We start from the raw sequence: 15,879 nt of genomic DNA on the forward strand, positions 1-15,879 counted from the left end.
ACTGTCATTTACTAATTTTAGTTTTGCGGCCACATGTGAATTCCAGACAATTATTTTATATTTAGCCAATTTTTTTTCTTATCTGCGACTTTAGCTCTTGCTCCTTTAGTACACAATTACCCTAACAATTCAATTTTTTTTCCAAGCTTTTACTCGATAATGACTTGACTGATGTTTCAACTAATTATAAACACAGTGCTGGCTCAAATCACTAATAACAGTTAAAACTTAAAACTTCAAGTACTAATTACAATATACATACATATATTAAGAAAATCCAACTGGTAAACTCTAATTAACGAATCTTTGAAAGGATGTTCTAGTTGACAAATGATTTAACCATTTCAGTTTTTAACTTCAAATTTGAGTATTTGCTAAATAACCTTCTTTTTTCTTTTTGGTTATTTGACAAATAAGTTTTATATAATATATACTCGCTCCGTTTCATAATAGATGATGTTTTAGAAAATTTTTGTTGTTTCAAAATAGATGATGTTTTGATATTTTTATGTTATTTTTAAATTAATTGAAAACTGTGTAACCAATTAGATGTTGTAGTCATTTTTTTAATTGGGTGAATGATTTTAAAAAATTTTTAAAACTATTTTTTAGAAAAAAATAAATTTTTTAATCTCTGTGTACTAAAGAATAACATATGTACTGTCAGAGAGAGAGAGTATAGTATTATATTGACAAAAATAAGAATATAAAAATATATTCGAAACAGAAGAAAAAAAAGAAGAAAAGAAGAAAAGAGAGGTCGCTGAAGTAGGGTTAACACATCCTTGTCCAATGGTGTCTCTTTCGTCAACACCTGTCGGCCTTCTCACTTAAACACGCTCTCTACTCTCTTCTCACACCTCTCTCTCCCTCTCTCACCATTTAATCAATTCTCTCCATCAACACAACACACAAAGCCAACTCCACAACAGGACAAGCGAATCCAATCCAAAACAATCAATACTCTCTTTCAATTTTCTTATGATATTTTAATTTCTTCTCCTCTGTTCCTGTGAATTCAACAAAAGTAGAAAGAAAGAAAAAAAAAAGAAACCTTTCCTCTCACCTGCAACTATAAACGGTTACTTTCCTTTTATAAAAGCGGTGACTTCAAATCTGGACCCAGAGATTGGTAGATGGAGTTTGAATCGTTTCTAGTGTCCTTAGGGACGTCAGCAGTCATCTTCGTCGTGCTCATGCTCCTCTTCACCTGGCTCTCTCGTAGACCCGGAAACGTTTCTGTTTATTACCCGAACCGGATCCTGAAAGGAATGGATCCATGGGAAGGCAGCTCCTTGACCCGAAACCCATTTGCTTGGATCCGCGAAGCTTTCACTTCCACCGAACAAGACGTCGTCAAGCTGTCCGGCGTCGATACTGCCGTCTACTTCGTCTTCTTGAGCACTGGTTCGCCTCTTCTGATCTGGGTTTCTAATTTTACCTTATAAAGTTTCCATCTTTGGAGACAACTGGGGAAAAAAAAAGTTTGATTTTTGTTTGTATATTGTTGGCTCTGTTTTACTTTGTCCATATCTGCTTAAAATAAAGTACCTTTTGAGTTTTGGTCTTTAAAAGATCCTTTACTTGTAGACATTTGGGATTGAAATTAGAACCCAGTAGACACAAGTTTATATATCTATATATATAGCCTGAGTGAGATCCTGGTGAAGACCCAAGTTTCTTTGTTCTGAATGTGTTCGTCTTCAGTGTCTTAATCGTTGCTCTAAATAAGATTGACATGAGTGTTCCTGATGGGTTGGCTTTTTTTTTGAAACAGTTCTTGGGATATTTGCTTTGTCGGCTCTTCTTCTCTTACCGACTCTACTCCCTATATCCGCTACTGACAACAGCTTAAAGAACTCTAGGAGCGCCACTGACACCACTAGCAACGGAACCTTTAGCCAAATTGACAATCTATCTATGGCTAACATCACTGTAAGTAGTAAACACACAGAACACAATACATTCATTGATTTCTTTTATTATTTATTACTGAACAAAATGTTATCTTTTATGTTTAACAGAAAAAGAGTTCAAGGCTGTGGGCGTTCCTAGGAGCGGTTTACTGGGTATCTCTAGTCACATATTTCATGCTATGGAAAGCCTACAAGCACGTCGCTGCATTGAGAGCTGAAGCTCTGATGTCTAGCGAAGAAGTATTACCAGAGCAATACGCCATTCTCGTTAGGGACATACCTTCCCCACCTAACGGAGAGACGCAGAAAGAGTTCGTCGACTCTTACTTCAGAGAAATCTACCCGGAGACATTCTACAGATCCCTTGTCGTAACAGAAAACAGCAAGGTAGTCTATCTATCTACCTGCTTTGTTCTGCCCTCTCAATCTTTCTTACCCGTTGGCTCATGCAGTCATTTTTAAACCGGAAAACCAGACCGACCCAATGGTTCCACTTTGGGTCTAATTATTTGGTCGACCATGAACCACTCACATAGCCGGATTGAGTTTCAAAGTTATAGAACTCAATAAAAACCATTAAAAATATCAAAAATCCATAAACCAACCATATAAACAAAAAAAAATCTAATTTATATTTATTATGTTTTATACTTGGTATTGATTATGTTAGTTATATATCATATTTACTAATACTACTGTTAAATTTATATATTAAAAATATATTGAACCAAGTTTAACCCGGTTATATTGAACTGTTACCCAAATAGTTATCCGGTTCGGCTTCTAGTTGGGTTTTTAAAACATGGGGCTCATGTTTTGTAGATTAATAAGATATGGGAAAACTTGGAAGGCTACAAGAAGAAGCTCGCGCGCGCAGAAGCCGTCTTCGCAGCCACCAGTAACCGGCCAACGAACAAAACCGGCTTGCTCGGGCTAGTCGGAGAGCGAGTAGACAGCATTGACTATTACACAAAGCTAATCAACGAATCTGTAGCCAAACTAGAAGCAGAGCAGAGAACGGTTCTCGCCGAGAAGCAGCAAACAGCAGCGGTTGTGTTCTTCACGGACCGTGTCACTGCAGCTCTAGCCGCTCAGTCACTACACTGCCAGATGGTTGATAAATGGACGGTGACCGAAGCTCCCGAGCCTCGCCAGCTCATCTGGGAGAATCTCAAGATCAAGTTCTTCAGCAGAATAGTCAGACAGTACTTGATCTACTTCCTCGTTGCGATAACCATATTGTTCTACATGATCCCTATAGCGTTTGTATCTGCGATCACCACTCTTGGGAATCTCCAGAAGGCTCTTCCGTTCATTAAACCGATCGCGGAGATTGCTTTTATAAGAACCATCTTGCAGTCTTACCTTCCTCAGATTGCGCTCATCGTCTTCTTGGCTATGCTTCCTAAGTTCCTCATGTTCTTATCCAAGTCTGAGGGGATTCCTTCGCAGAGCCATGCTATAAGAGCTGCCTCCGGGAAGTACTTTTACTTCTCGGTGTTGAATGTCTTCATCGGTGTGACACTTGCAGGGTCTTTGTTTGATAACTTGAAGGCTCTTGAGAAGAAACCAAACTCTATTATCACCGTTTTGGCTTCTAGTCTCCCTAAGAACGCTACTTTCTTCTTGACATACGTGGCTCTCAAGTGAGTTTCCTTTCCTTCCTTTCTCTTGACTTGTATAAACATTTCGTCTCTCTAACTCTTCTTTGTAACTTTCAGGTTCTTTGTTGGTTATGGTCTTGAGCTTTCTAGGATCATACCGTTGATAATATTCCATTTGAAAAAGAAGTATCTATGCAAAACCGAAGCAGAGGTCAAAGAAGCTTGGTATCCAGGAGACTTGAGCTACGCAACTAGGGTTCCCAGCGACATGCTCATCCTCACTATCACCTTCTGCTACTCCGTAATCGCTCCTCTAATCCTCGTCTTCGGTGTTATCTACTTCGGTTTAGGTTGGCTCATCCTGAGGAACCAGGTCAGACTTTATCTCCCTAGTTATTATACTCTTAGGTTTAAGGATCTTGATCTTGATCTTGATCTTGATCTGGCTTTTAACGGTTTATGACAGGCGTTGAAAGTGTATGTTCCATCGTACGAGAGCTACGGGAGGATGTGGCCGCATATCCACACCCGCATACTAGCGGCGTTGTTTCTGTTTCAGCTGGTTATGTTTGGTTACTTGGGAGTCAAGCTATTCGTTTGGGCGACTCTCTTGGTTCCTCTCATATTCATCTCTCTCATCTTCGGTTACGTGTGCCGTCAGAAATTCTACAAAGGGTTCGAACACACGGCTCTAGAGGTGGCTTGCCGTGAGCTGAAGCAGAGACCGGACCTCGAGGAGGTTTTCAAAGCGTACATTCCGCATAGCTTGAGCACTCACAAAGGAGATGATCACCAGTTTAAAGGCGCTATGTCTCGTTACCAAGACTATGCTGCAATTTCAGCCGCTTAAGATTTGGATCCTGTCCCACAGATCTGTTTTGTTTGTTTTTTTTTCTAGAAGCTTTTTTATTATTGTGTGTGATTCTAGGGTTTGTTTAGGATTCGTTCGTATGTGTTGTTTGGTTGTTGTAACTCGTAACCATGTAAGCTACCTTATTAATTATCAACTTATCAGTGTTCGTCAATATGTTAAATGTTTTCATGTGTTTGATGCCTGTAACGAGGACGAGGATCCAAGAAAAATGCAACTTTTTTTTTTTACTCAAAACCATGTGTCTTTGCATTTTCAACAGTGAAAAAACTTAAGAAACAGAAAAAGAATGAAGAAACATCTCTTAAGCAATATCAGAACATATGAGTTCTAACCACAGTTGTTCTGTTTTGGTTCTCTTCTCTCGGTTAGTTTTGTTGATCCTTGAATCAGTTGCTGCCGCTCTTTGTCCAAGCAAACTGTGAAGTGTGAAGGTCTATTATATCCTTTAAATGACGTACAAATGGGACTCAAGTGGGAAGCCCATCAAATACCCAAAAAGTATTAAATGGGCCACAAATGAAGCCTAAACAAGAAAAGGTTCAGAAACAAAATCTGCGGTGTGACAAGACACATCAGCCTTATCCAGAGTTAAGATGCTGCGCCAATAGCTACTCGACGCGTCAGCAAAGAGTAGCCAAAACCGAATCCATTTCTGTGATAGCCAAAGCCACAAGATGATCCTTGGCGAAATTTTAAATACAAAATAAGAAGAAAGAGCTGCGAAAATCAAATCAGAAACAGATTGCTCTGGAAATTAAAAGTTTATCTTTCACGTAAGACTCGAAGAAAATGGCAAGCACTGTAATGACTACACTGCCTCAGTTCAATGGTCTTCGAGCCAGCAAGATCTCTGCAGCTCCAGTTCAAGGCCTGGTTTGTAATTTATATTTTTCTTGTCTTTTGAAATGTGATTTGATCTTTTTCTATACACTTACGAAACTTACAAACATTAAAAATATATAGAAATTTTAGGGGTTCAATTTTGTCCTTGATTTTTATGTGTTTAATTGATCATATTTGACAAGAGACTTTGTAATATAGTATGAAGTTGTTATTATACATTACAACGATAATTTTAGTTTAAAATTCCCAAGTTTTAGTTAATGTTATATTTTTAAAATGCTATCAGGCAACTGTTGTGCCCATGAGACGCAAGGGAAATGGAGCTTTGGGTGCAAAATGTGACTTCATTGGTTCATCAACAAATCTGGTAACTAAAACAAATATGAAACAAACGTCATTTAAGTATAAGCAATAATAGATTATACTCTCTAATTAGATAATGGTAACGTCGACGACTCTGATGCTGTTCGCTGGGAGATTCGGACTAGCACCATCAGCCAATAGGAAGGCGACAGCTGGACTTAAGCTAGAGGCACGTGACTCGGGTCTACAAACGGGTGACCCAGCCGGGTTCACTCTCGCCGACACTTTGGCTTGTGGTACCGTTGGTCACATCATCGGCGTCGGAGTTGTCCTTGGTCTCAAAAACATTGGTGCTATTTAAACATGTTCATTTGTATTCGTCGACTTGTAGATTTTTAAAACAAAATTCTCAAGAACCTGAGGGGAGATCTAGTCAATGTTTATAATGTTTGTATCGCATTGTATTCCTCTTTAAAACCATTAGAACGACCGCATCTTCAAGTATATGAACCGAAAGCATTGTTCCCTTGATAGAAAACACCACTAGGTTTTAGAAGTTCCACGTAAGCTTACATTAAAATTATGGATACTCTGTCCAAAGAGGATATAAGTTTGCTTCTAATCTCACCAAGAACCTGAGCAATTCTATTTCCTCTGGAAAAAAAAGTTTAATTGGTCTCAAGTTATATCGAAGATCAAAACAGTTACTAATTAATAACATCAACTGATTGGCCAGGTCTGGCAAAGTTGAAGTGAACCTTATGTAGACCCAGGCCTTCTACATCAATGTTGTAGGAGATCTTTAACAAAGTTCATGTTGCAATCGCTCCTCTATTAAGATTTGTTAGGCAAATGTTGAGAGAGATGACTAGAAGCGACTTCCACAAACATTTCCAACAGCTGTTCCCCAAAATAAGCTTTTACAGGCAACTCTATTGAGGATCATCTTTAATCCATCATCCATGCATATTCAAAAAAGCAAAGCTAACATTTGTCCTAGGCAGATAGATAAGTAGCATTTTCGTTCATAGACCAGCATGTTTTTTCATTTATGTTATACGAAACTGATCAAGCCAATTACAAAAGAATCAAACATGTGGCCAGCTTCAAAACATTTTTTATAATTGAAACAAAAGGAATTATTTCTTTAGTCGGCCAACAACATCTTGGTTACTGAAGCTTAATGTAACTCGAATTCAGTGCTATCATACTTCTCACCAGAAACCCCATTTAATTTATCGCACAGATCTTTGAGGGTATTAAAGCTTATGCAGTAGTACTTGGATGATGATGCATTGGGCGGCTCATCGAATTAGACATGAACTATACGGGTAAAAGTGATATAGCAAGAGAGAATAACACACAGAGTTGAAAGCGAATCTCCTTTGTAAAGTCTTTTCTTATAATTGTGCGAATCTTATTATATCTCTTAAGGCGAATCTTGTTTTGTAGGCTTATATCTAGAACAAATACAAATACGAAAAATAAAATTTGGAATTGTAGCTGAATGGTTGAGCAATATGAGATAGGCATGGGTATAATAAATAAGTAGAACAAACAATTGTTCCTTGGGAAAAAGACTTCTGCGTGTATTCGACCCATGTAATGAGAGAATCGATCGTATCAACGAGAGTACTATTTCATAGTATCATTTTCTTTAGTTTATTTAGTTACAAATTAAAGTGCATGTGCAGACATCTGGATTCAAACTCGGATCTAGCGTTGAGGCGTTTCTAAGATCTAAACGAGGAATCAAAACTTTTGGCCAGTAAGTAATAATTTTTGTAACTGATCCGATTACAACCGAATACATAACTGAAATTTGAACCTAGAAAATAAGTCAACTATCAAAACGTATGAAAAACAAAATTTCCCTGAGCAGAGAGCATTAAAATAAAACACAGGAATTGCCAAAAAGAAAAAGCGTAGAAGTTAACAATGTTACTTGTGTCATATTCATAACATTGTAGTTCAGTTACAAAAAAAAAAAAAAAAAACGTTGTAGTTTATCGGATCCTTCCGTCATCTTCTTAATGAAGGGTTTGAAACTGAAACCGCATAACAGGTAAAGTATCCGCATTAGTACGTTACATGGAAGCTGATATTATTTTGCCATAATTTGATTTTTTTTATAGATTATTTTGGTATTTCTTTCCATATTTAAAATGAAAATATCCCAACATGATCATCCACCACGGTAGCTCAGGCTCTGAATGGTAACAACGATCTAAGGCGGTGCAGGACAAGCAGATTAAATATTAATAACTGCAGTTCGTTTAAAATGAGTAGTTCAAAAAAATATGAATGATGAAATATGTAATGAATAGTGTAACTAAGGAAAACATATAATACATTTATATTTTACAAACTAAAAAGGGGAATTTACCAAACATGATCAAAACTTGATTTTGATTGCAAAAATATACCCAAACTTGAATCAAATGCTTAAATAATCCAAAAGCCTTGTGAAATTACAGTCAACCCCTTGTGACCAAACAAAAAAAAGAACTCAATTTTAAAAATATAGCCCCACTAAGTCTTCTGAGTCGTTTGAGATTTTGTTAAGTCTTCTAGACGACGTCCACAGAAGTCGTCTGGTATAGTTGATCTTAAAAATCATTTATAAATTTTGTAAAAAATATTTTGATAAGCGAAAAATCAAAATCATGTAATTATAAACAGTTTTAAGTGATATAAATTAAGATATAATAAAATTAAATTGTTTTCAACATAGATGAGTGAAAGTAGTGAATCATGATATTCTTTGGTCTAGGGTTTGACAACATATGTTGCAGTATTGTATGTATTCTTAGGGTTAGACTTTGGAAAGCTTAAATGTTATTTAAAAAAATTAAAATTTTACCTACATGTGATTATTTTGTGTATAGTAAACACTTTTTAAGTTTAATTTGATTTTATGAAGTGTTTAGTTAGTTAATTTAGATTAGAGGTTATGCTTAGGGCCTAGACGACTAACATGTAAGTCGTCTGGCGATTAGAAGACTTCTCTGAAAGTCTTCTAACTCCCGCTAAAAAGATTTTAGTTTCCCGCTCAAAAATATTGAAGTCTTCTGGGCGACTTACAAGTAAGTCGTCTTGTAAGTCTTCTGATAGAAGGTATTTAACCTTATTGGAATTTTTGTCTCCATATATAAAGAAAAATTTACACATTCTCTCTCCTCCTCTCAAATGGCTGCAACAAAAATGGTATCTCTCCAACCTCTCTCTAATCTCTTTGAACTTATAAACACCAAACTTTATTATTTTTGTCCCATGTCTTTCTCACTAGTTTATCTTGTTTTGCAGGTTTTTCATCACATGGTTCTCATCTTCCACTCATTTAAAGGTAGATTTATTAATTTTAGATATGTATTTTTGTGTGTTCAATAAATGTAGATCTATCTAATTTTTTACTCATTTTCTCTGTTTTAAAGTCATTTGAACGTTTTTGGAGATGCATGTTTTTCAGATCTGGATTTGGATATGCAGGTTTTTCATATCTGGGAGACTTCTGGGCTAGAAGATTTTCAGACGACCAGGAAGTTTTCAGACGACCAGGAAGTCTTCTGACGGACTCTTCTCCCATGTCTCCCTTTCATAATAGATCTGAGTGTTTTGATAAGTTTTTATGTCTGATTTTTCTTCATTTGGTAACCTCATGTTGCATAAAGTTCATACATTTTTCCCAAACTAAAACTCTCAAAACCCCACTATACTCTTTTTGGCTTGAAAACACTAAACTTTATTTGATTTTTCATTTTTGTCTCATGTCTTTCTCACTAATCTATCTTTTTTTGTAGGTTTTTAATCAGATGGTTCTCATCTTCCACTTGGATATGTACTTTGTGTGTTCTATAAAAGTATATCTATCTAATTTTCCACTTATTTTCTCTGTTTTTGAGCCATTTGAACGTTTTTTGATATGATATGCAGGTTTTTCAGATCTGGGTTTGATATACATGTTTTTCAGATCTGGATCAGACTTTGGAAGACCTATGGGAAGTCTTCTCGGAAGTCTTCTAAAATATAATGCGCTAGAAGACTTCCATGAAGTCTTCCAGAGGACTTCAAAGAAGTCTTCCAGAGGACTTCAAAGAAGTCTTCCAGACGACTTCCAAGAGGAATGATCTATAATAGTTTTGTTTGTGGTATGTTTTGTGATTTGCATGTGTACTCCTTTAGTTGACATCATCGACCTATGTGTCCTTTGCGGGGGATAGAGGGTTTTTAGAGTTATGTTTCTCAGCAGGGGATGTTTCGCTGGGATCTTGACCCAAAGGACGTTCCCGCGATGTTCCAAGCCTGTCGAGTGGGGTTGCGAAGTCGAGTTTTCTTCCGCGAATTTTTGTAGATCCGCGAGGGAGGACTGCACGGGTTCTTGCCGTTAAGGGTTCGACATGTTTCGTCAAGGTGCCCACGAGCTTTTCATGTTCTTCTAACCTTTTTTCGTAGGCAGAGAACATTTTTTTGAACTCCTCGAGCGTCGTGGTGTTCTTCTAACCTTTTTTCGTAGGCAGAGAACATTTTTTTGAACTCCTCGAGCGTCGTGGCATTAGCTGTTGCGTTGGCCGCAGACACGGCTGCTACTGGAGTGTTTTGATCGTCGTTGCTTCCTCTGTTGAAAGGAGTCTGCATGTTGTTCGTGTTGTCAGTTGTCATGTCTGGTCGAGCGTGTTGTGGCTGAGAGTTAGATTGATCCGTACCCCCCCCCTCCTTCTAGCGCCAAACTGTGAGAACCAAAATTCACACTGTTGAATTCCGTTTAAATTAAGAAAGTTAGAAAAACCCTAATTTCACAGAGGTCCCAGATATCTGCTAAACCACACGCCAAGCAATCAGACCACAAAATAATGACGAGAAAAATAAGAAATCAAAAAGAGAGCAAAATAGATCTTATTCCGAATCCGCGTTTGAGAGTTACAACAAGGTAAGTGCCTGAGATACAAGAGCTGTCGGCGAGATTCCTAGTTCTAAAACCCTAAGACTGCAAGACCTAATTGAGTCGCAGCTCGAATAACAAAAACGGAAAATTGCCTAAAATTGCTCTAAGCGCTAAGTTTGCTCTGAAAAAGTTCTCACTTTGTGCCTCTCGCCTAGGATTCCTTATATACTCCCTGTAAGGTCGGTTTGAGATTTTCCCTTCCTGTCCTTAAGCCGTCATAACTCAAAAATGGAGATATTCAATTTTTCCCGATTTTCATGATTATCCGCGGAAACTTAACATTTATCTGCGGAATTTTGACATTTAACCTTTCTTGCGGACTAAGTATAAACCACCATAGTATCTATGGGCTTTTCCTTAAAAAATCGTAAGTGGGTTTCTAATAGCGTTTTAGACCTATTTGGGCCGTCTTTCGATTCGGAACGTTTATCACGATTTTTATCGAAAAGAATGAACTTTCCGCGATTTTTATCGTAAAGTTTAAATGATAACTCCGATCGATGGGAGTGAGAAATGATATGACTGCTGTAAATGGGAGCTAGCATTGAGGAATAGACGATAATGCACGGATTTGGCTAGTACCCGTTGATCGATGTCCGAGACAGTTTGGTCGCTACGTAGCGACCGGGTCCGCAATGGATCGGTTGCTACGTAGCTACCAAACGAATGGATTGTGGATCAGCCGCTACGTAGCGACCGACTCGTTGCGGGTCGGTCGCTACGTAGCTACCGGCCGAGAGGCTTGGTCGGTCGCTACGTAATGACCGACTCGTTACTGATCGGTCGCTACGTAGCGACCGACTCGTTGCGGATCGGTCGTAGCGACCGACCGAGAGGCTAGGTCGGTCGCTACATAGCAACCGGCTTGTTCGCGGGTCGGTCGTTACGTGGCGGCTTTGTTTTCATCTTTTTCGTCGTTTCATGAACGTGTTCTTTAGTTTCGATGAATAAAACAAGATTAACGCAACATTTCACCGCAAGACTTTTCGTAAAAGTAATCTTTACGAAGAATACTTTTCGTAAAAACGTTCATGTTAATTTTTACGGATATTTGAATGTTAACATCTTCGTGTCTGTTTTTTACCCCAACAGTTATCCCCAGGCCATTAGAATTATGGATTGCGACGAGATTCTAACGTGCGGTTTTGGCGAGTTAGGCAAGATATGCGTGTTGGACTAAGTTTATATCCGAATATTCGTATTCAAATAGTAATTTTTCATGCCTATAAGAAGGAGGATAACTTCTCCCATAATTTTTCACTTACTTATTTTCATAAGAAGTTCCTTGAGAGAAAATTCTCTTTCCCTCTTCTTCTTTCTTCTCTTTTTTTTTTTAAGTTTGAAAGATGTCTAGTAGAAAGAAGCCTTCGAAAAGAGGTACTTCCCGCGGTTCTTCGTCCGAAGAGGTTCATGATGAAATCCTCGTCCTGAAGGCTGAGTTCGCACCCTACTCGACAGATCCTGCTGATGGTGAGGCGTACTGGATAGCGAGATATGGTGCGATTACTCCCCCTAGTGAGGAGTCGTTTCCCGTCATGAACCAGCGTCCGGTCGAACGAGGCGCACTGAGCAGAAGAACTGGTGAATTTCTCAAGACCGTTCGAGCGTTCTGTCAGATTTCAGACGTGTGGGAGTTTCGAAATCCTTGTCGAGGGGAAAGTGCTGACAACCCCCCGGAGGGCTACTTTACTTGCTACAAATCATTCTTGGTGCGCTGTCGTCTGTGGTTTCCGATTCCTGAAATCATAGTCCGTGTGTTGGACCGTTCCGAGGTATCGATAAGCCAGCTGAATCCCACCAGCTTTCAGCATCTCATCGGCATCGTGATCCTGAGCTACGAGCATGGTCTCTCCCTTACCGCTGACCATTTTGAAGAGATCTTTAGGCTGCAACTTGTCTCGAAGCCGTACCTCTACCGGTTGGTCACTCAGACATATATTACGGTGATTAAGGGGCTCATTTCCAACTTTAACTCGTGGTCAAAGTTCTTCTTCTTCGTCTGTATAAACGCTGCATCTATCGAATAGAATTGCATCCCATTGTTCTGGAGCAAGCCGAATGGCAGTCCCTTCATCAACCTGCTTCCTTCATTTCCCGAAGATGTGATCGAAGTGAATGATCTCCTTAGGAATGGTCTGTTCTTCTTGACTTTCCTCACGCCAAGGAGAGTTCGTACGGCGTTGAGACTTATGCATCCCAACCTTGGAACGGGCGTTCAAGCGGATAGTGATTCTGATCCCGATGACCTTGCTCCTCGTGATGTTCCTGCAGAGGAGGCAAACGTGAGGTCCTCTAAGGGTAAAGGCATTGATCTTGGGGATATATAGTTTTCCGTGGATGACTCTATTCTTCCAGGATCGGATCCAAACTTTGCTTTTGGTGATGGTAGTGGTTCGAGCGAGTCGCCTATCCCAGATTTTGACGACTTCTTTGCTGGGTTACCCTCGAGTTTTGATCCTCCTCCGTCCGTGGTCGAAACGGGAAGGTCCAAGGTAGTCGTGGAGGGGTCTCGCATAATCAATGGGGTCAGTTTCTCTATTCTTTAGGAATTTTGCGGATAGGATAATGCGCTTTTCCTTTCTTTTTTGAACACGTTAGTTGTTTTTGCAGAATCTGAACATGCTTGGCTCAGCCCTCGAGACAAGCCACAGGGACGCCCTGGTTTATCGCTTCAAAGCAGAGAAAGCAGACAAAGACCTTGCACGTATTCAAAACGAAATTTTAGAGCGAGATTCGAAACTTGCCAAGGATCATGCCATGGCTGTCCGTCAAACGGAAAGGAGAGGTAGGAGAGAGATTGTCGAGATTATGAGAAACTGTGCTTCTCAGTTCAAAGTCGAGTATGGAAACCTTAAGCAGGCTTATTCCTTGGTTGGCAATTTTTGCGAGTGTCGCGGTTCAGTTGGTACCCTCTGGAAGACGCAGACGAACGACTTTGTTTTCGAGGATGAGATGGGAACCATGAAAGGTGGGATTAATGATCATGCCCATGCTGAGGCGCTTATTCCCCCGATTAAAAGGAGGATTCAGGGATTCTGGAAACCCATCCCGGTTTCTCTCGATACGGAGGAGGTCGCGACCGAGGTTTCTGGTGACGACGAGGAATTGAACTATCCCGCAGATGCATTCGAATCTTCCTTGTCCGGGAATTTTAACTTTGATTTGTGAGAATCGAAGTTAGTATTTGTCGGGGAGCGATTTCCCTCTTATCTTGTGTTTATGGCCGAGTGTGGCCTTTATGTTGAGACTTTGTGTGGGCCTGTTTGGCCGCTTCGTTTTTATCGGGACTGGCCGTTGGTGGCTTTGAATCCCTTCCACTCTGCGGTTTTATATATGATGAATATTATCGAGGTACTTTGTTCTGAGTATGTCTGAAATATATATGAGTTGTCATCTCATATTTACTTCTAACGAGACGTTCAATCTGTCGGTTCGCTCGAGATGTGAATTTTCGTAAAAATCGTTTTTTTTATTTTTTACGAAGTTTTCATGAACGTCAAGATATGGACGGAGAGACATGTTTTAAGATCTCGTATCACTTTTTAGATATCATGTCTTGAGATGTTAGAGACCAGTGTGTTGGGTTTAGGGCAAGACCTAGGTTTACTTTCAGTTTTAAGGTTTATGCGGTGACTAGCCGGCTATCGATTTTTCTGTTGCGATTTCAACTTGATTCGTACCGATTTAAAGTCCGCGATAGGTTCTCGGCTTATACGACTTGTATGGTATGAATCAAACATCTCTCCAGAGACAATTTTAAAGCAAACTGTAAGTCCTTGACCAAAATTTCAGATTTTTTATATAGCGCGCCTTTATCCTTGTGTCGGATATTTGAGGATCAGAATGATCAGGGTGCATTTGTTTAAGATGGCTGATGTGTTCGTCGGGGCCAGTCAACGAGCAGGATGCAAATATTCGTTGAAATTTTATTGTCGCGTTTGGACAGTTATTCGTATAGTTTCGATTCTGACTTTGGCGACGTCTCGCTGTTATTTCGAAGACTATGCGTTCGTTTTAAGTTCAGAATGGTTTGCGAATGTTTTTCGATTTGGACCAAATATGGCCGTTGACAAGAATTTAGTGTTTGTCGAGATTATTGCGTAGCTGAAGCGTAAGAGTTCATAATATGTGTATTGTAGTAAAAGTTTTAAAATCTCGAGTACAATAATGCATGTTTTAAAACGAGGGAGTATACAAGTATACGTACCCACTCCCCCCCTTTTTGGAGAGGGGGATAGCTGAACTCGTCTCTCGATGAGCCATCTCGTAGTTCTATTTCATGCCGCGAGAGTTTTTACATGGCGGTTGGTGCTGTGTTGACCGCCTTAATCGTCGCGACTGTGGCAGGGTTGATATCTTTGTCCGGGTTTTTCTTTTCCGGTTGAGTGGTAGCGTTGACTTCAGAATCAGACTGAGTTCCGATATCTAAGGTGTTTGCTTCAGCAGACGATATCGGGTCGTCTTTCTTCGAAGTGTTTTTGGCCGAGGGCTGAGTTAACTTCGTGCGTTTGCGAGTTGCCATCGAGGTAGTTGTGATTTGTCTTAACTTATGCTCTGCGAGAAACAAAAGTCGCGACTGTTTCTGACAACCCGAGATGGCTGCGACCCCGCTTTGGGTCGGGAATTTGATGCCCATGTGGTATGTAGACGAAACGGCTTTCATGGCGTTCATCAATGGGGTTCCCATGATCATATTATAGATGGTGGGATGATCGACCACCGCGAAGTTGACGATCTTGGTAACTTCCTTGGCGATGACCGGTAGCTGGATCAATCTGAGAGTCATTGACATTTCGCCTGAAAAACTCGTCAATGGTTTCGGTGTTGGGGTAACTTCCCCGAGTTCGATGTTCATCCTCTTGAGAGTATCGTAGACGATAACATTAACCGTGCTCCCCGCGTCGATGAGGACTCTTAAGACCTCCAGATCTGGTATGACGAGATCTATGACGAGCGGATCGTAGTGGGGTTGATCGATTCCACTAGCTTCCTTTTCAGTTAAAGTTATCGAGTCGCTTTGACCATCTCGGGGAGGAGACCATGTAGGCCAATTTGCACGTGACTCGGCTTTTTGCTGGTAGGCATTGATGGCCGAGATTGTGTCATTGCATTATTGTGATCCTCCAATGATTATGTTCACTCTGCGACGATTGTTATTGTTTCCTTAGTCGTTCGATCTCCTTCCGCGTTTATCCCCCGCTTGACTTCTCCGAGGAGAATTTTCCGCGTGTGGATTTTTGTCGGTCTTTGGAGGACGATCGGTCTCAAGGATGAGATCTTTAATGCTGGTTACTTCGTAGAGCTCTCCGACTAGTAGCTTTACGGCCAGCCTCGCTCCCAATACTTTGTAATTGGTCGTTGAGTGCCCTCGGGTCTGGTGGAACTCGAAGAAGGTGT

General features: G+C 39.9%; 2 protein-coding genes across 2 annotated transcripts; both read left to right on the plus strand.

Moving 5' to 3' along the window:
- Positions 1 to 863: 863 nt before the first annotated feature.
- Positions 864 to 4,545, plus strand: LOC106439705 (CSC1-like protein ERD4). Its single transcript, XM_013881204.3, has 6 exons — positions 864 to 1,407; positions 1,778 to 1,935; positions 2,025 to 2,303; positions 2,739 to 3,562; positions 3,638 to 3,893; positions 3,987 to 4,545. Exons 1-6 carry the CDS (start codon positions 1,137 to 1,139, stop codon positions 4,368 to 4,370), a joined length of 2,172 nt encoding a protein of 723 aa, XP_013736658.1. The 5' UTR covers positions 864 to 1,136; the 3' UTR covers positions 4,371 to 4,545.
- A 464-nt stretch (positions 4,546 to 5,009) lies between these two features.
- On the plus strand, positions 5,010 to 6,044 carry LOC106439707 (photosystem I reaction center subunit psaK, chloroplastic). Its single transcript, XM_013881205.2, has 3 exons — positions 5,010 to 5,267; positions 5,524 to 5,604; positions 5,674 to 6,044. Exons 1-3 carry the CDS (start codon positions 5,184 to 5,186, stop codon positions 5,899 to 5,901), a joined length of 393 nt encoding a protein of 130 aa, XP_013736659.1. The 5' UTR covers positions 5,010 to 5,183; the 3' UTR covers positions 5,902 to 6,044.
- The last annotated feature ends 9,835 nt before the right edge of the window (positions 6,045 to 15,879 follow it).

This window comes from Brassica napus, chromosome C3, assembly GCF_020379485.1.
Source record: "Brassica napus cultivar Da-Ae chromosome C3, Da-Ae, whole genome shotgun sequence".
NCBI classification, from domain to species: Eukaryota; Viridiplantae; Streptophyta; class Magnoliopsida; order Brassicales; family Brassicaceae; genus Brassica; species Brassica napus.